Raw genomic sequence first — 20,537 nt, forward strand, 5'->3', positions numbered from 1 at the left:
ATTAATTAATTAATTCTGGTGTTTATAAGGGGACCAAAAAGCCCTGCCTGGAGCCAGGGGCAACTAAGCCAATAGTTTCTTCATCCAGACTATTGGCCCCTTCTCTGAACAAAGAATGACAATGATGCCCAAGCAAATGATGATTTACAGTGACTTGGATATCTTTCCACAATAGACAAGTCACATTTACTTGCCACCCTTAAAGATCTGAATCCAGATCTCTTTAGATCAAAGGACTGTGAATTAATCAGATGCTATCTAGCCCCCTTTCCAGATTATAAATCTAAAGTAAGATTTTGATTGTTCCACTGATTTGTTCTCTGCCAATGTCTCAATAAAGAAGGAAGCCAATGAAACAAAAACTGGAATTGGATTTTCCATGCTATTTCCCCCCTCTCTTTACAGTTAGCTCGAACAAAGCACTAACTTGCCTTACATTTTCTCAAACATTAAGCTAAGTTGCACGTTGAACAATTGTTTAAAGCTTGGAAGCAGCAAAAGAAAAGCATGCTTTAGCCAATTTATAAACCCACATTTTTCTCTTAAATAAAAAAAGTGGCAGGGAGCAGTGTGGCATTTACAAAATGGAGTGCACAGGTTATGGAAAGGCCAAAGCTTTGTTAAACGACTTAAGAGCTCCCACTCACTAGTTAAGGACTTATCCAGAGGTTTCTCTATGACAGAGCATGTGGAGTCTGAACTACTGGTACTGCTACTGCCTGGAAAACAAAAAAGTAAGACCCACGGAAAACCCAGGAAAGAAGGAACAAGAATATGAAGAAACACGCAGCTAAAAATTAGTTCCAAAAGAAAGAAATCCAAAGAAGCCCAGAAGAACCAGCAAACTGGTTTGAAAAGGCAAAGTAATACTTATGTTTGGAAGCATTTGCTTGGATCCCACTTAGATTCACTCCTGTAGAGCCACCATTGTATACTCTAAAATGTAGGCTATAGAACAACCATATTTCAGCAAAAATCCATCCTGACCATGTCTAGTATGAGACAACAAAAAATCACTAGCCATATTGGGTAATTGCTCAAAATGAAAAGTGACCCACATGCCTATTTTCACTTTAATTCTACAGATTATGAAAAAAATATTATGCACCATTCATTCTGTTATCAGGCACATGACTCCAAGAAGGATTTGTCCTATAAAGGGTCATAATACCTGCCTGCAAAGGGGCAGTTACTAAAAAGAAGCCTGTTGATCAGGTCACGAAGGTAACTAAATCACAAGAGAACACTTGACTCACTGTGCTATTTGGAATCGACTAGTTTAAAGCAGCAACATAAGTAGTGGTGGTCAGCTTTTTTGCCACAAGAAATGACCCTCGCACAAGAGACAAGTGCTAGGCTACAGACCTATTAAACAATGGTATATGCAATGAATTTCTAGAATCAATGAATCGTAATTGACAGGAGATAGCACCATACAATCCTCTGAACTGGCATACGCTGAAGATTTATAGTACTTAACAATGAAGGGCATATTACTTCACTGAGCTAAATTCTGCTCTCAGATAACCTTCTGGATTTGCACCAGTTAATCCGAGAGCAGAACTTCAGCCCCAGAGATACTTCTGTAATTGTACTGAAGACCAGTTACAACAATTCTACTTTTTGCCCTTATGGGCTGATAACCCATTATGAACATCGAGTACACGTAAAAGTAAAATCATCTAACCAATTGAAAGCATGTGAACAAAACAGAAAGGCCACTTGTGGATTTTAAAAAACACACCAGGTAACCATGCCAACAGCACTAGCAGCAACTTGACTGAACACGATAAACAGCTATAACATGAACATTACCCATCAAAAACAATCCCACATAAGCTTGAAATGACTTGTTTAAACCATACATCATACTGTAGATTTAAATACGATTATGTTGCAATACTGATCATCAGTAATGTGACTGAAGCCTCCTTAAACACCAACAATGAAACAAATTGTAGAGAAAGCTGCAGAATTTAGGCTCAGGACAGAGTTCTGGGAGTTCGCTGTGGCAAGAAGCACTTTTTACATCTGAGTAAACCTTTAAACATAAAAAGGTTAATTAAAACTGGCATTTGAGCTTGGGGCCCCTCTGAAGAAAACAGACAATTTGTGACACTAATGAAAGACAAGTCAAATGTAACAGATTCCTTCCAGCATTAAGTCTGGAATTCTGTTTAAACACATTCTACACTTCAGACAGGAAAGAAGTCTGAGCACTAAAAATAGTTTAACGAACAGGATGAATTTAGCTTGTAATATTAGAGCCCATTCCTACAGTCTCTACTCCCAGCAAAGAGAAATCAATGGGAGTTCCTTCATCTCTTCCATATACACAGCAGGCTCTTATTAGACAAGGCCACTAAGTTTCCTGTTTTTTGTTTTTGTTTTTTTTTTAGAAACTGCTCTCTCTCCTTGCGACAGCTCGTTAGACTCTCCCTCCCAGGGTTGCCAACCCTCCAGGATTGTCCTGGAGTCTCCAGGATTCAAGGATTAATCTTTAATTAACGATTATGTCATGTGACGACACCTTCAGGATACAGCGAAGCAAAATTGGCAACCGTACTCCCTCCCCACAACTCCATATCCCAGAGGCAGTTCTGTTGTGTGGGTTTGCTATCAGTCTCATAGACATGCGCACAGTAACAAGCCATACATGGCCACCCTGCTGTAACCAGGGAACCACCACGTAAGAGAAAGTTACTACAAGCAAAACTACCCAAGTGGAAGCAGATGCTATATAAAGGTATAGCAGTCTAGCTAGACTGACTGCTTCAAATGGCTTCGTTTCTACAAGAGGCATGATAATTGCAGCGGGCAGTAGAACTTTACTACAGTCTCAGTTAAGTTCATACTTATGCAAAGTTGCATACTGATTCCTTCATGCAAAGAAATTTCCGGAGTCAACTTCTTGACGACTAAGGACGAGAGAATTGGAGCATGCGAATACCTTACCCCTTCGTTTTTTACGCTTTTCCCCATCCTCTCCAACCTCCCCATCATCTTCTTCTTCTTCTTCATCTTCATCTTCAGAACCACTGATATCAGAGCCAGATATCTCTTCCCCTAAAACACAAATATATGTTTCCAAGGCACTCTCTTTCACAGCATATCAGACAATTATAACAGCAGCATTTTATCTACCTTCAACTTTATTTGAGCAGTGTCTTGGCAGCGGGTACTAAATGACTGTACAGGCAATGCAAATTTGGGAAAGATCTGGGTTTTTCCATTTGTTTACTCATGTAATAGGTACAGGTTTCTTTTTCAGCATATAAAAACTGATAAATATTAAACCAGCAATCTCACTAAAGCTTACAGTCCAGTTCCAAAATATGCTGACATACCAAAATTCTACCTATAATTACGTATTTTAGAAAGTTTGCGATTGGAGTCTAATATTGCAGCATTTGTAAAGCACAAGTGCTAAGCATTATTATGCTACAATTCTCCAACAAGGTATTATTTTACCTCTAAGCACTTTAGATGAAGTTTGAAATACAGAGAAAAATGGCTACAGTGTTCATAAGGAATAAATATTTACACTTTAAGCATTATGCCTATAGATGTTTTTTTTAAACTGTCCAGAGTCTCTCAGTTGTTTTCTGAAAAGATGACTCTCTGTTGTAACCAAGGTATGCTTTGGTATTTTTAATGTTTCAACTTCAATTTGAAACCAAAGTCTGTCAGAACTTTAAAATGTAATTCAGTGTAAAAGTTCAAAAGAATAGCACAGCTGCATCCTTACATCTATGAGTGTCAGTTTGAGCTGTACGCTTTAATCAGACTTCCATTTGCAAGGCATTTATTCTGCGGTGCGGGGCCCAAAATTAGCAAAGGGACTCAACAGGGGTTGAAATAATGGGTTAAGAACAGTGGGTGGGAACACTACTGTACTTTCCATGTCTCTCTCGGATTGAAAAGATTTCCGAGTGGAAATCTCCTTCTCTGTGCCTTCTCCCTTATCCACAGTCGGTAGGATACTGATGTGTCCGTATAAACACATGGAATCATAGCTCTGCTCTCTCAGGCTATACGCTGCCAAGGACCCCACCTACGAAGAGGCTGATTCTTGTTTGTGGGATGTGAAGGGCTCAGTTGCTCACAGAGCCTGTGGAGCCATATGGTTTTGTAGCTTTACCCCCTTATTCTTTAGAAGGAGACTTAAAAGCCATCTCCACAAGTTCAGTTTGATAGTTTCAGAGGCATTTGTTCCCTTCCCAAGCACTTTTTTCTGCTAGAAGGAGAACATTTAACCCTTTGTCATTATGCTTTTTAAAACCCCAGTTTGCACTTGTCCCCAGCCTAACATTAACATAACATGAATGAGGAGGAAGCAGGAGCGCGCGAGAGGGCAGGGCTCCTGTCTCATACTGAGAAAGAGGGACGATCAGCGAGTTATCTCAAGTGCCTATACACAAATGCAAGAAACCTGGAAAACAAGCAGGGAGAACTGGAAGTCCTGGCACAGTCAAGGAATTATGATGTGATTGGAATAACAGACTTGGTGGGATAACTCACATGACTGGAGTACTGTCATGGATGGATATAAACGGTTCAGGAAGGACAGGCAGGGCAGAAAAGGTGGGGGAGTTGCTCTGTATGTAAGGGAGCAGTATGACTGCTCAGAGCTCAAGTATGAAACTGCAGAAAAACCTGAGTGTCTCTGGATTAAGTTTAGAAGTGTGAGCAACAAGGGTGATGTCGTGGTGGGAGTCTGCTATAGACCACCGGACCAGGGGGATGAGGTGGATGAGGCTTTCTTCCAGCAACTCACGGAAGTTACTAGATCGCAGGCCCTGGTTCTCATGGGAGACTTCAATCACCCTGATATCTGCTGGGAGAGCAATACAGCGGTGCACAGACAATCCAAGAAGTTTTTGGAAAGTGTAGGGGACAATTTCCTGGTGCAAGTGCTAGAGGAACCAACTAGGGGCAGAGCTCTTCCTGACCTGCTGCTCACAAACCAGGAAGAATTAGTAGGGGAAGCTAAAGTGGATGGGAACCTGGGAGGCAGTGACCATGAGATGGTTGAGTTCAGGATCCTGACACAGGGAAGAAAGGAGAGCAGCAGAATACGGAGCCTGGACTTCAGAAAAGCAGACTTTGACTCCCTTCGGGAACTGATGGGCAGGATCCCCTGGGAGAATAACATGAGGGGGAAAGGAGTCCAGGAGAGCTGGCTGTATTTTAAAGAATCTTTACTGAGGTTACAGGGACAAACCATCCCAATGTGTAGAAAGAATAGTAAATATGGCAGGCGACCAGCTTGGCTTAACAGTGAAATCCTTGCTGATCTTGAACACAAAAAAGAAGCTTACAAAAAGTGGAAGACTGGACAAATGACCAGGGAAGAGTATAAAAATATTGCTCGGGGATGCAGGAGTGAAATCAGGAAGGCCAAATTACACCTGGAGTTGCAGCTAGCTAGAGATGTTAAGAGTAACAGGAAGGGTTTCTTCAGGTATGTCAGCAACAAGAAGAAAGTCAAGGAAAGTGTGGGCCCCTTACTGAATGAGGGAGGCAACCTAGTGACAGAGGATGTGGAAAAAGCTAATGTATTCAATGCTTTTTTTGCCTCTGTCTTCATGAACAAGGTCAGCTCCCAGACTACTGCACTGGGCAGCACAGCATGGGGAGGAGGTGACCAGCCCTCTATGGAGAAAGAAGTGGTTTGGGACTATTTCGAAAAGCTGAACGAGCACAAGCCCATAGGGCAGGATGTGCTGCATCAGAGAGCGCTAAAGGAGTTTGCGGATGTGATTGCAGCCATTGGCCATTATCTTTGAAAACTCATGGCGATCCGGGGAAGTCCTGGACGACTGGAAAAAGGCTAATGTAGTGCCCATCTTTAAAAAAGGAAGAAGGAGGATCCTGGGAACTACAGGCCAGTCAGCCTCACCTCAGTCCCTGGAAAAATCATGGAGCAGGTCCTCAAGGAATCAATTCTGAAGCACTTAGAGGAGAGGAAAGTGATCAGGAACAGTCAGCATGGATTCACCAAGGGCAAGTCATGCCTGACTAATCTAATTGCCTTCTATGACGAGATAACTGGCTCTGTGGATGAGGGGAAAGCGGTGGACGTGTTGTTCTTTGACTTTAGCAAAGCTTTTGACACGGTCTCCCACAGTATTCTTGCCATCAAGTTAAAGAAGTATGGACTGGATGAATGGACTATAAGGTGGATAGAAAGTTGGCTAGATTATCGGGGTCAACGGGTAGTGATCAATGGCTCCATGTCTAGTTGGCAGCCGGTATCAAGTGGAGTGCCCCAAGGGTCGGTCCTAGGGCCGGTTTTGTTCAATATCTTCATTAATGATCTGGAGGATGGTGTGGATTGCACCCTCAGCAAGTTTGCAGAGGACACTAAACTGGGAGGAGAGGTAGATACGCTGGAGGGTAGGGATAGGTTACAGAGGGACCTAGACAAATTGGAGGATTGGGCCAAAAGAAATCTGATGAGGTTCAACAAGGACAAGTGCAGAGTCCTGCACTTAGGACGGAAGAATCCAATGCACCGCTACAGACTAGGGACCGAATGGCTCGGCAGCAGTTCTGCAGAAAAGGACCGAGGGGTTACAGAGGACGAGAAGCTGGATATGAGTCAGTGTGCCCTTGTTGCCAAGAAGGCCAATGCCATTTTGGGATGTATAGGTAGGGACATTGCCAGCAGATCGAGGGACGTGATCGTTCCCCTCTATTCGACATTGGTGAAGCCTCATCTGGAGTACTGTGTCCAGTTTTGGGCCCCACACTACAAGAAAGATGTGGAAAAATTGGAAAATGTCCAGCGGAGGGCAACAAAAGTTATTAGGGGACTGGAACACATGACTTATGAGGAGAGGCTGAGGGAACTGGGATTGTTTAGTCTGCAGAAGAGAAGAATGAGGGGGGGATTTGATAGCTGCTTTCAACTACCTGAAAGGGGGTTCCAAAGAGGCTGGATCTAGACTGTTCTCAGTGGTAGCTGATGACAGAACAAGGAGTAATGGTCTCAAGTTGCAGTGGGGGAGGTCTAGGTTGGATATGAGGAAAAACTTTTTCACTAGGAGGGTGGTGAAACACTGGAATGCATTACCTAGGGAGGTGGTGGAATCTCCTTCCTTAGATATTTTTAAGGTCAGGCTTGACAAAGCCCTGGCTGGGATGATTTAGTTGGGGATTGGTCCTGCTTTGAGCAGGGGGTTGGACTAGATGACCTCCTGAGCTCCCTTCCAACCCTGATATTCTATAATTCTATGAGACTTTTAAAATTAGTACATTTCAATTATATATAGGTCACATCCAAACCTAAACCAAGGAGAAAAGAAAAGATGAAATCTGCTAGCTTATATTAGCTCTAAATACCATCTAGTGGACAAATCCAATACTTAACTGAAGAAAAGCTCTAGCTTGCATTCAGCATAGAAATACGTGCATGCCATCTATTTCTATTTATGGGTGATTTTGGGGTTTCTTCTTTTTACTTGAGACTAATGTAACAAACTCGTATGTAAAAGCATGGGGACTTCAGATGTTATTACAAAACTCCTGAAAAGCAGACCATGGTAAGTCTTTAAAAAGGAGACGTGTGATACAGGAACAGAATAACCTGAAGGTACAGAGAACATTATTAGGAACAAGGGAAGTTACCTTCCTCCAGCTTTTTTTTAAGCTCTTCAATTTCTTTTTGAAACTGACGGAGCAAGGCATCCTTGGGATCTTCATTAATTCTGGCCTTATTCTTGATGTTTTTGGCACGGTTGGCATACCTGAGTGTGCTGATAGTCTCATCATAATTATAGTCTGCCGGACCAATATTTGCACACTGTTACATAAAAAAAAAAAGGAGTTACTTGTGTAGATGGGATTTAGCACTACGTAAAAGCTTGAATGACACAAATACAAGGAATTGCAAGACCAGGAAATGTAAAAACAGACCCACGCCCTGTACTGCAAATCCCTTACTGTAGTTTTCTGCCTGCAAACTGTACTTTTCTGCTGCCTCCAGAGCATGAACAAAGTCCTGCCACGGGATGCACAAGCACAGCTTCCATTTGACCCTATGCGTCTGGGTACTCTTGTTCTGGTCTATAGCCTCCCATGTCCATGAAGTGAATTTTATGTTCAGATAGATGTAAGGCTAAAAGCTGTACAGGATGAGAGTATGTTAACAGGACTGTTGTATACAAGAGACACAGGAGGTAATTGTACTGCTTTATAAGGTACTGGTGAGGCCCCAACTGGAATACTGGATCCAGTTTGGGTGCCACATTTTAAGAAAGATGTGCCAAAGTGGAGAGTCCAGAGAAGAGGTACAGAAAATGACAAAAGGTTTAGAAAACCTGACCTATGAGTAGGGCCCTACCAAATTTGTGGCCATGAAAAACACGTTGTGGACCGTGAAATCTGATCTTTTGTGTGCTTTTACCCTATACTATACAGATTTCATGAGGGAGACCAGCAGCGTTCCCTTTAATTTTTCCCCATGCGTATGAGGAATGAATTTTATGATGTGCACAATATGGAGGTTGTGTACATAACAAAATTCATGTGGCAGGGGTGGGGCTGAGGGGTTTGGAGTGTGGGAGGGGGCTCAGGGTGCGGGCTCAGAAGTGGGGCTGGGGATGATGAGCTCAGGGCTGGGGCAGAGGATTGGGTTATGGGGAGGTGAGGGCTCTGACTCTGGGTGCAGGCTCCGGGACTACGGGAGGGAAGGAGAGAGAGAGGGAAGGAGGAAGAGGACTCCCCCCAGCTCTCTCTCACTGCAACAGCACCTGGGCTGGGGATGGGGTGGGGGAAGAGGCATCTCTCCCCAAGGCAGCTCTGAGGCTAGGGCCGTGGGATAGGCGCCTCTCCACTGGCCGCAGCAGGTCCGGGGCATCTCTCCCTGCCGCAGCCCTGAGCACCCGTGCAGCGCTTAATAGGCTGCTGCGTGGCTTAGAGGGAACTTAGAAAACCAGCGTTTCTCAAATTGGAGGTCCTGACCCAAAACAGAGTTTCGAGGGGGGGTCACAAGGTTATTTTAGGGGGAGGTTGCAGTATTGCCACCCTTACTTCCACGCTGCCTTCAGAGCTGGGCAGACGGAGGGTGGCAGCTGTTGGCCGGGCGCCCAGTTCTGAGGGCAGCGCCCTGCCAGCAACAGCGCAGAAGTCAGGGTAGCAAAGCCAGACCGTGCCGTCCTTACTTCTGCGCTGCTGCTGGCAGTGCTTCTGCTTTCAAAGCTGGGCTCCTGGCCAGCAGCTGATGCTCTCCAGCTGCCCAACTCTGAAGGCAGCACCGCTGCCAGCATCTGAGCAGAAGTCAGGGTAGCAGAACCGCAACCCCCCCTACAGTAACCTTGCAAACCCTCCCCCCCGCTCCTTTTTTGGTCAGGACACCTACTGTTACAACACCCTGAAATTTCAGATTTAAATGGCTGAAATAATGAAATTTATAATTGTTTTAATCCTATAACCATGAAATTGACCATGACTTTGGTAGGGCCCTACCTATGAGGAAAAGTTAAAACTGGGCATATTTAATCTTGAGAAAAGAAAACTGAGGAGGGCTGAAAGAAGTCTCAAATATGTGAAGGGCTGTTATAAAGAGGATAGTGAGCAATTGTTCTCCACGTCCACTAAAAGTAGAACAAGAAGTAACGGGCTAAACCTGCAGCAAGGGAGATTTAGGTTAGATATTAGGGAAAACTTTCTAACTATAAGAATAGTAAGCACCAGAGCAGGCTTCCAAGGGAGCTTGTGGAAGCACCATGATTGAAGGATTTTAAGAACAGGTTGCACAAACACATATTAGGGATGCCCTAGGTTCTTGGTCCTGCCTCAGCATAGGGGTTGGACTAAATGACCTCTCAAGGGGTCTTCCTGCCCTACATTTCTATGCACTGATGAAAGAGCACAGTCCTGAAATAAAAAAGGGTAAATACAAACGTCAAACTACTCCCATGAGAATTTTCCTTCAATTCCACCTTAAAGATATAAACCAGGTTACTGGGACATTGAACTTTGGCATATCCCATTCTTACCATCATGGTTTTTGAGTTGCCCCCCAGGGAATCCTGAAGAAGTCGAGTCAATTTAGAGTTACGATAGGGCACATGAGTACTCTTGCCATCCACCAGTGCAGAAATAACATTCCCAAGAGTGGAAAGTGAAAGGTTAATTTTTGTGGCCTCCTTTAGTCGTTGCCCAGTAGCTCCAGTTTTTGTCTGCCTTTCTGATCCCTGGTGAAAGGAATACACAGGTATTTAGAGGGTGAAAGGACAGGGTCAAGCAGGTCTTAATGGAATCTTTAGACTCATGGTAGCACTGAAACACAAAGAGACATAGCTGGAAAAATGGAATGTACCATTCTCATATACAAACATTTATTTTAGAAAAACAAACTGTAGCTAATACACAACACCCTAATGGTAAGTTTTTAAATATGATCTTCTGATTCCCCCAATCAATGGATATGAGGGAAAAGAAACATCTAGTAACTTATAAACAATTACACTTTTACAAGAAAAAAAATGTAATGGAACCATCTAGATGCACATAACACACTTGAGCGACCTCAAAAATTTGACTATTTTATCCCTTGTCCTCCCTCGGCCATCCTCTCCACTGGGAAAGTTATGCATGTCTAAGGAAGGCCCCAATCCTGCAATTTATTTCACATAGGCAGATCTTTGCATTCAGGCAGAATTGCATTGATTTAAATTGGGTTCCACAGCAGTCTGTCCCCACAGAAACTCTTACTGCATCTGGGCCTTACATCGTAAGCTCTTTCAGGGAGGGGCAGTGCCTTTTCCCTGTCTTGTTAAGGGTCCAGCATAACAATCAGTAACCATCCCACAACTAGCATTTTGTTAGATCTGCACATTACTACTTACAGCTAGATCTACAAGGTGCAGCTTGCCCATACGAACATGCATGTTTCCATCAACACCTTTCTCGCTGCATTCAATGGTAATAGTGAAGATGGCATGGGAACGGGAGCTGTGCTCATTCATATTAGTGGCACCAACAGAACCTTTAGTTAAGAGACCCAAAAACATCAGAATTAACAATGAACTATAAAGTAAAACAGTCCCTAATCTGAAAACAAAGAGGCCACAAAGCAGTTATAATTTACAGTTTTTATAATCTTACTTAAAAGAACTAAATGCATTTCTTGTTTAACTTCAGAAAATGACAAGACTTAATAATTAGTGTAGAATAATTATCTCAGCTGTAACACCCAACATTTTGCAGTGATTCTGATGCTGCTAATAAGAGTGATGCATCTCCCCTCAGACCCTGTGGTGAAGGAATTTTTTTCTGGGCTTGAAATTGCAGCATTCATCTTTAGTCCGGACGTGCAATCATTTGAAAGACAAGCAGAGGTTTTGCTTCTAGCTGTATCTCTGCATATGCCTTTCAAGGCCCAATCCCAAAAGGCACTAGGCAGCCTCACACCCATTCATCTCCTTTGGAAAATACAACTGACCTAGCAAAGACTGCAAATCCAAGAGAGATGATGCTCAGTACCCATTAGGGTCAGACCATTAATCCTGGCTGATTGAGTTGTGTTTACGAGTAGTAAAAATATTGCAGTTTTCAATGTAGTGGCAGTGACAGTCATTAACCCTTGCTTGATTTGTACATTAACCTATAGTACTTCATTCAGAAAGTGTCCTGGATGTTAAAATGAGCTGTTTTGTTGCTCCGAGAAAACATGCAATCGCATCACCAGTTTACAATACTACAGAGCACAACACTGGTCTAATGTTTCTCAGCTGGGCAAAGGTGAGAGGAAGAAAAGGAGAATGAATGGGCAAGTTCAAGACCCACTAGGAGTCCCAGTGGTCTCCTCTTGCTTTGCTGAAGTCTCACAAGCTCAGTTACAGCCCCACTCTCACACCCTGTCTCACACCATCAAGACTCCACATTGGAACAAGCCTTCCAGCCAAGAAAAGCTGCTGTATAGGGCCTGTCCTACCTTCATTGGCTGCTTCTGAATCACAGGACTTAGCAAGGAGTCATCCCTCTCACTGCTCAGCTGAGAGTGCTGTTCCTGAAGAGTTGTGAAGACTGTACCCAGGTCCGAAAGTCAGCTGTCTACCTGGCAATGCATAGTGCTACACTAAACTGTGCTCTGGACAAGAGTTTAAAACCCTAATAATGAGTGCTACTTACGGTTTTTGTGGCCTAGTGTCATGATTCTATCCATATCATCTGCATTGTTTACAACATAAGCTGAAAGATCTTTGATATAAACTCCCACATCAGGTCTCTCTTTAACCTAAACAAGAAACAGATTTGTTTGGGCACTTCCAGGAGGTGCACAGAGAGTATTTTTGGAAGCTGTTCTCTGTAGTATTCGCATATACCAGTTATCATAATGTAATGCACTAGTGTACTGCTATTTCTAGAAGCATAGTTTCTGTTCTATACAAGCATGACTTATCAGAACCATACAAGCCTATGGATCAAGAGTGTTGTAGCCTTCTACTGCCCCTTCTCCCAAGGCAAATCAAATGGAGGGAACACCAATCAGGAGGAAGCCTCAAATCTCCACAGAGATCGTAAAGAGGGGTTCAGAGAGGGGAGTAGGCACAACACATTCAGAGGCAGAGAAAGCACTTGGTCTAATCAACTGTTTCCTGGCCCCAGAGACCACTGAGAATTTCTGAAGTATTTAATAAATAAAAAGCTGGCTTGTCCATCTCTTATTTCTTCTCTCAAGAGAAGTACTTCAAACAAAGGTTTCAAGGCATTGCTACAATAACTGAACAACATACCCCACATGCCACTCTCCTATTCTGTACAGATGCCCACATCTTTTCTCCTAGCCCTGGGAAGAGTTTTTGTGAAGTCAGCTAAAGAGCCATGGTTTAGAGCAGGGGTCTCAAACACGCAGCCCGCGGGGTTATTTCCTGCAGACCGCCAAGCAGCCCGCACCCCACCGGCCTACCTCTAGGCCAGGGGTGGGCAAACTACAGCCCATGGGCCGGATCCAGCTGGCGGGATTGCCCCCCCGTGGCCCCGTGCTGCTCCCTGAAACAGCCGGCACAACTTCCCTGCGGCCCAGGGAGGGGGTTGGGGACAGAGGGCTCCGTGCATTGCCCTGGCTTCCAGGCACTGCCCCCCGCAACTCCCATTGGCCAGGAACGGGGAACTGCAGCCAATGGGAGCTTTGGGGGAGGTACCTGGAGGAGCCACAAGGCAGCACACAGAGCCCTGTGCCCCCCATTCCCCGGCCACAGGGACATGGTTCCAGCTGCTTCCCGGTGCGGGGCCGAGGCCGGCAGGCAGGGACCCTGCCCTGGCCCCAGTGCATGCTGCTGCCACCCTGGCACTGCTCTAAGTAAGCGGCGCCAGGCTGGAGCCTGCACCCCCAATCTCTCCTGCACCGCCTGTGGGCGGGGAGGGGGAGTTGGGGTGGGGACTTCAGGGAATAGGTTGGAATGGAGGCAGGGAAGGGGTGGAGAGAGGGGCAGGGACAGCGATGGTGGGGTGTCAGCGATGCGGCCCTCGGGCCAATGCACTAGTCCTCACGTGGCCCTCGTGGTCATTTGAGTTTGAGACCCCTGGTTTACAGCCTGGGGGTCTGCAGACTATGTCTAAAGGGTCCATGAAAGGCTGTAATTACCAGAGAACAGTGGTTTTCAACCCATGGTTGCTGGACCCCTTGGGATCTATAGACTATGTCTAAGATGTCCAAAGGTATCCACACCTCCATTTGAAATTTTTTTAGGGGTTGCAAATGAAAAGATTGAAAACCACTGGTCTAGAACCAGAGAGTAAATATACCACCCTGCAAACTGTTGGCTCTTATAAACAGGCTCATAACTCACTGAGCGATCTACAGACAGTCTGTCAGGGAGCTCCCAAAAGTCTTTGGGATGATGATAAGACTGTGAGAAAACTGGCCATAAAAGTGGGAGAAGTTCCCTGGAGGGAATCACAGGAAAAGCACCAGTGTAAAGGACAAAGGCACTTTGGTCACTGAGTTCATTTGACAGCAATACAGGTACTGACTAGAATGTTTTTGTATTTTGAATATTTTCAGCTATTCTTCCCCAGATTCTCCTAAGGGGAATTAGTCTAGAGTGTGAGGGAAATAATGTTACATTACTAGACTAAAGGTTAAGTGAGAAGAAGAAATGAGAAAAGGCAAAATATTGATAGCGGCAAAAGGTCTAAGGAAAACTTTTCTTCCCCTCCAAGGTCTGTCTGTTCTTTTAATACTCAGTTCCTCTTGAAGAGACAATTTGTTCCTTTAAAATGCAAAATGTCAGTGATTCAAAACACTCCATCCTCACCTCTAGCCTCTGTGTCTGGTCTTTTCCGAGCAGGTCACGTACTTCTTCATTGTAAATTTCCAAGTAAGACACTCGAACCAAAAATCTAAGATTGAAAAAGTCATTTATAAACTGAAATATTTGTTAAATGTAACTGGTTTGATCTCAGTGTACAAAGAAAATATGCAGAGTACTAATACAAACTGACAGCTTACTGATTCATAAACGAAGATGTGCTTAAGCACAAGAGGTGAAATCCTGGCCCACAATTAAGTCAGTGGCAAAACTCACATTGATTTTAACAGGGTCAGGATTTTACCCAAGATGTCTGAAAGTTTGTGCTTCAATCTTTTGCTTGTCTCGGGGACGGGGGTGAGGCAAAGGAAGAAAATTTGTTCACCTTGTGTCCCCCTCTGCCTTTGCAATGTGACCAAATATATGGGCAAATGAATTGGGGATGATTCCTCTAAGTTCAGGAACAGCTCGTACACCTTCCATGGTAAAAGTTTTGCCTGTGCCAGTCTGTCCATATGCAAAGATGGTGCCTGCAGTACAAGAAAAATATTTATAATGAATCGTAATACCAAAGATGGCAGTTTTTAATCATTACCTTGGCACTACCAAAACCACCAGCAACAATGAGTTAGAACTTTCCAGATTTTCCAATACACACTGTACAGGCTTACAGGAAATGTAAGTGTTGTACAGTCTTTGCAAACAGGGCTGAACTATCACAAAGGACTAATGTGTTATTTCAGTCAAGCACAACGGCTCTAGGAATATGTCTCACACAAACCGTCAGAGCTAGGCCAATCAATAATGTATTTATTAACAGGGAGAACAAATATGGAAATGTAGAATGAATGACTCTTCGTTCAGGCACATTTACTAGTTTCCTTTAAATTTAAAAAGTAGATTATTTCAATCTTTGTCTTGTACAAAGGCAAAGAAAAGTAATTAACTAGACAAAGGTAACTCATGTTCCGAAATATGTACAAACCTGTTAAGACAGAAACATAAGTTTCTTTTCAAAAGGGTAACTGGCTACAGAATGGTGTCAACCTGCCTCAGGGCCACTCCCCATGGGTGGGCATCAGCATTCCCTCAACCACAGCTGTAGCAACCTCAAACTGATTCAGCATAGGCCCCACACATGGGCATTTCACAAACCAGGATACAGATTTTCAGAATCATTTACAATTTGGATTACATCACCAATCTGCGAGGCATGAAACGTCCTCCTTCACTTGTATCAGAAAGACTTACCAGAATCATGGACCCAAGTATTGCAAAAATAAGTTTGGCTCCTAAGTCAGATTTTTGCTTTGTTGCAGCTACAAAAAACCCCTGGCCAAAAACAGACACTTAATTCTACTCTACCTTTACACACAGCCTTAACAAAGCTTTTGTCTTAGCATTTAAACTTCAGGAAACTTCTTATATTTTACACCTATACTTACCCCGATACAAATGAAGTATTTCTCCTAGATCTTTAAAATCTTTGCAACTTACTATTATTTATAACTGTCTATTTGGAAACCATTTATTTCCTTACCAACATTTTTCTTCCATTATACATACATGCCAAGTTGTTACTGCAGAGTTGCTCACACATGCAGGGCTACTGATATTTTACAAGAAGAAAAGCACTCGAGAACCTGGGTGTGCTAAAAAGATAAATAAAATGCAAATCCTTTACAAATAGAAAAAAGTAGTTGAGATGTTTGGCCCACTAACCTTGCCAGTACCTGATGCTCACAATGTAACTGATAATTATCTGTTACCAGTTATAGAAGCACAACCACTGGCAACAGGGAACTCAGAATTGTGAATACCCTTATTGGATTTTCTATTTTAAGTAAAACGAGGTTATTGTTAACTATATGAATGATATGGTGCTTTTACCTGCAGTCTTTCTTCAGATAAACTCTTACTAAAATCAGATGGAATTTTGACAGCATAAGGGATCCTTAATTTTTAGGACAATAAGGGACTTACCATTGTATCCTTCCAGAACAGAGTCAATAATTGGTCTCGCAGTTAAGTTATAGACATCAAGCTGTTTACTCTCTGGTCCAAAAACTGTATCAAATGTAAATGTCTTTGGAGGTTCGTTGGAAGAGTCTGTTTTATGAACAGTAATGGTTCCCCTCATTTCATCCACATTAACTGCCATCTTGTAGCACATTACTTTCTCTCTTTCATTGAAAGGTCGGCATCGGACAACAACCTTGACATTATCACAGCTCTCAGGCTTGTCCGGCTTCTCAGATTTGTTGATCTACACACATGAAAAACAAAATAAACATCTTCATGTGTTACAGTGTAAGATGTACAGATGTGCTTAAATGTACACACTGAGTAATTATATTACATATATTTAAGTACGAGCAAGTCTTTGCAGGATCAGGGGCCTAAGTGTTCAGAACACGACTGATTTACAACTGGAGCTAACAGAATAAAGTGCAACAAAGAACTAATTTGATTAAATTAACCTTTTTCTGTTCACAAGTTGTACATGGTTTGTGAAATTCAAATGTATTAGTCATTCAAGATTTGTGAATTTCAACAAATGATTCTTCGCTCGCACGCTTTGTTGAAAATATTTGTTCATTTGAAAACATGTTCACTGTACTGTTTAGTTACATTGATATTGTTTTTAGTCCCTGATTGAAAGATGTAAGTAAGTAATGAACACAAACTGCAGATTTTACAATCAAATATACTGTTAAACATTTGATTTTGAATATTCACATTTTGCAACTATGTACACTAATAACACATGTAAGCTTGAACATTCCCAGAATTCAAATACAGAAGGGTCATGAACACAATCAAACAGATATTTCTTTTGAAGTGAATATTTGCAAAAAGTCCATATACACACTTCGTTCAGTTCTACTTCAAGTGTAACTTGGGGGACCATATTTGGGGTGCTGGGTTTTTCATATACTCCTAAAATACATGAAAGTTTTCTATTCTGCCATCAAGAATTTTGAAATATGAATTGTAAGCCAACTGTTACACAATTTGAGGTTGAAAACTGCTGATGAAAGACATCTATCACTCATCTTAATACTTACAATTGCCCAGTCAGTACAAAAAACCCTATCGCTTGATGCTACAGAGGTTGCTAACTACCAGCCAGCATCTAACTTTTGCTAAGCAAGCTAATCAGGATGTTAGCATTTCGAGAGTGGGGTTTGTTTGTTTTTTTTGCTACTAGTCAGCAGCCAATATTCTGGATTGCTGTCAAGCTTTAGGCCAAAGCACTACTGAGGCAGCATTTGTTCTGCTGGTAGATGAGCTCCTCCAGCCCACAGACAAGAGAAGTACACGTACTCATCCTGTTGAATGGGTGATCAATTATTGTTCCATCATAGGACCAGCAGTAAGAGACACTCCCTGATATGGCCTACAAAACAAGTGGGTTATAACGGGCAACAGTTCCTCCATCTCCAAAGACGTCACCTGCATCACTCCACAAGACTCAGTCCCTTCTCCCATTACTCTTTATGAAGCCATTCGGAGAACTAGTTAAATAATACTGGCGATCAGCACTCAGATGAAAAACTGGCTAAAGCTGAACCCAGTAAGACTGAGGAGAAGGAAGTAGCTTCAAAAGAACATTCTTCTTGTATAACATTCCCCACTCAACCAAGGGCATCTGTCCTCAGATTGTTAAACTGGTTACTGTTACATTCCACTGGAACAATGAAACCACTAACCAATAAGAGAAGGGTGAGAAACACAGCTTTCTGAGCAGTTGAACCTAGCCTATGGAGGGTATTTCCACAAGGGATAAGAATGATCAGTAAACTCAGCATTCCAAATTAAGCATACTGGCATCGGAACACAACATGTAGGCAGAGCATTTTAAAAAAGAAAATCCCTATATATTAATCATGCTATCTCTCCTATAAGTTGGGAAGAGAAAGATTTCTATTTCTAGTCTGAAATACTTATAAAGAGCTCACATGCCAAGCTAATAGGGGCCTTATAAGTAAATTAGATCAAAAATCTTATCACCAAAGACTAAACCTAGTAAGAGCCACAGGGTGGGCAAATGTAACAGTTACTTTAGGTTATATATTGCAGTTCAGAGTCAGCAGAGGAGTCTAAAAGTAAAGACTTTAAGTGGAGATAGACTCAACAAGGCTAAAAACTTGCAGGTCCTCTGTCTGCAATCCAGTCATAAGGAGAAACCTTATTATTTAACTGAACCATTACTATTAGACAATGGTAAGGACTGCAGATCAGTAGTTCTCTGCTACAGTGAATATCACGTACTTTGAAATTCCTTGAACTCTCTAGCTCCCTAACATAAAAAAAAAAAAAAAATCTGTAACTAGTTGAGATTTCATCATATGAAGAAAAATAAATTGCAGAGCATACATCAGACAGTACATGCGGCACCAATCATTGTGGCTGCATAGATTACCAAAAGCACCTGTCAAAGAGTATTGGAAAGGCAGGCATTTTGGGCCTAGGAAACATATCACCTTAAAAAAAAAAAAAAGCAAGCCAAAAATAGCCTTATCACCATTAGAAGCTCAGGTTGATCGTAATAAATGTGCACAACAATCAGGATGACTTTGTGAACAACAAATAGAGACCATAGGAGGCACAACAGTGTGTTACTATCCATAATAAATTGAAATATGCATGTTCTGCAATCCAGTAATAGGAATATAGTATTTGCCATACTAGATACAAACCACTCACTCAAGAAGCCTAGTATCTAGCACTATCCAATGCTTCAGAAGAAGGTGCGAAAAATCTCTACACTTTCATTGTACAATAATCTATTTGAGGTGTGGAAGAAATTCCCTTTCTGAACCCTGCAACAACCAGTTTATGCACTGAACTGTGAGATTTGTTTGCATACAGAACTATTAGTAAAAAACATATAATATACTAAACACAGCAATTGGCGTGGAGGAACTTAGTTACAAAATAGGATATGATTCGAAGCAATAGCAGAATATTGCCCAGATCTTCCACCACCCACCAGGCCTATTCATTATAAAAGCATCCTGCCTGCTTATAAATGCACATGATTTAAGCTTCCCTGTGTCAAACTTCAACCACCACCTTTGTCTAGCACTTCTCTGCCCTTCCCTTCTCTCAGATCCCAGTACTCAGCAACACCCCAGGCCAGCACCATCCCTGTTACACCCGATCAGCACCTGCCTACACCGTGAACCCTAGGCCTAGGGCCCCAAACCTAAGGGCTCCAGAGCCTTCCTGCACCGTGAGCCTAGGACATCCAACACAAGCTACCCAGAGACAAGCACTTTACCAGGGCCCCTCTGCATCCTTCACCTCCAAGTGGGCACCACTCTCAGGCCAGACCCTCCCGTACCCTGCACTCCATCTCTCAATGCCAGGCCCATGATCCCAGACCTGCTCCACAGACCCAGCCCAGAGCCCCACTATACTCCATCCCTCAGTGCCAGGCCCCAACCTCAGACCCACTCCCCAGACCCAGCCCAGAGCCTCCCCCGTACTCTACACTCCACCCCCCCAATGCCAGGCCCCAACCTCAGACCCAGCCCAGAGGCCCCCTGTACCCTACACTCCACCCCCCAATGCCAGGCCCCGACCTCAGACCCACTCCCCAGATCCAGCCCAGAGCCCCCCTGTACCTCGCACTCCACCCCCACCCCATGCCAGGCCCCTCTCCTCAGTCCCCCCTCCCCGGTCTAAGGCCCCCCGTACCCTGCGCTCCATCCCCCAATGCCAGGCCTCGACCCCAGATCCACTCCCCCCCCCGTACCCCGCATGCCCCCCCCCAGCCGGCCCAGGCTCCCCGCTGCTCCCAGGCCCCGCGCCACCCTAGCAACGGCACAACACTCCGTAGCGATGGGGAAGGCGGGACAGCGGGCCGGGTCTGGATCCTCACCGGCATCCTGAGCGAGTCCCTGCGGGGCGGCTCCGGTCCGCACCCAGCTTCTCCGCCCGAAGGGGAAGGGCGGGCTCAGCGTAACCCCGAACCCGCTACAGTGTAACAATAACAGGGGCGCGAGAGCCGCGGCGCCTGCCGCTCCTGGCCCCACCTCCACGCGTGAGTGACTGGGCGCTCAGCTAACCCCTGCGCCATGCGGAGGACGCTCAACCAATGGGCTTGGGGATAGGGTGGGGCGCCTCTACCCCCCGCGCGGCCATTGGTGCAGGGTTCCAGCCAATGAGGGGAGAGGCAGGGGCTGGGCGAAGCGGCCTCACTGCAGCAGCCGCGCCCGGTGCTTCGGGGGCTTTGGCTCTGCTGAGGTTGGGGGCCGGGCCGGA

The 20,537-nt window shown here is 44.0% G+C and overlaps 1 protein-coding gene across 2 annotated transcripts in view; it reads right to left on the reverse strand.

Moving 5' to 3' along the window:
• The window catches only part of KIF3A (kinesin family member 3A), a 38,238-nt gene extending 17,956 nt beyond the window's left edge, over positions 1-20,282 (reverse strand). For both annotated transcript variants that reach the window (XM_077823576.1, XM_077823577.1), the window contains exons 1-9: positions 20,155-20,282; positions 16,248-16,530; positions 14,650-14,794; positions 14,271-14,355; positions 12,142-12,247; positions 10,857-10,996; positions 10,005-10,202; positions 7,633-7,807; positions 2,956-3,066 (exon numbers count right to left, since the gene is read on the reverse strand). In XM_077823576.1, coding sequence (XP_077679702.1) covers positions 2,956-3,066; positions 7,633-7,807; positions 10,005-10,202; positions 10,857-10,996; positions 12,142-12,247; positions 14,271-14,355; positions 14,650-14,794; positions 16,248-16,530; positions 20,155-20,160 — 1,249 coding nt within the window. In that variant the 5' untranslated portion in view covers positions 20,161-20,282. The remainder of the gene's footprint in view (positions 1-2,955; positions 3,067-7,632; positions 7,808-10,004; positions 10,203-10,856; positions 10,997-12,141; positions 12,248-14,270; positions 14,356-14,649; positions 14,795-16,247; positions 16,531-20,154) is intronic.
• Between the last annotated feature and the right edge of the window lie 255 nt (positions 20,283-20,537).

Source organism: Eretmochelys imbricata, chromosome 8 (genome assembly GCF_965152235.1).
Source record: "Eretmochelys imbricata isolate rEreImb1 chromosome 8, rEreImb1.hap1, whole genome shotgun sequence".
Lineage (NCBI taxonomy): Eukaryota > Metazoa > Chordata > Testudines > Cheloniidae > Eretmochelys > Eretmochelys imbricata.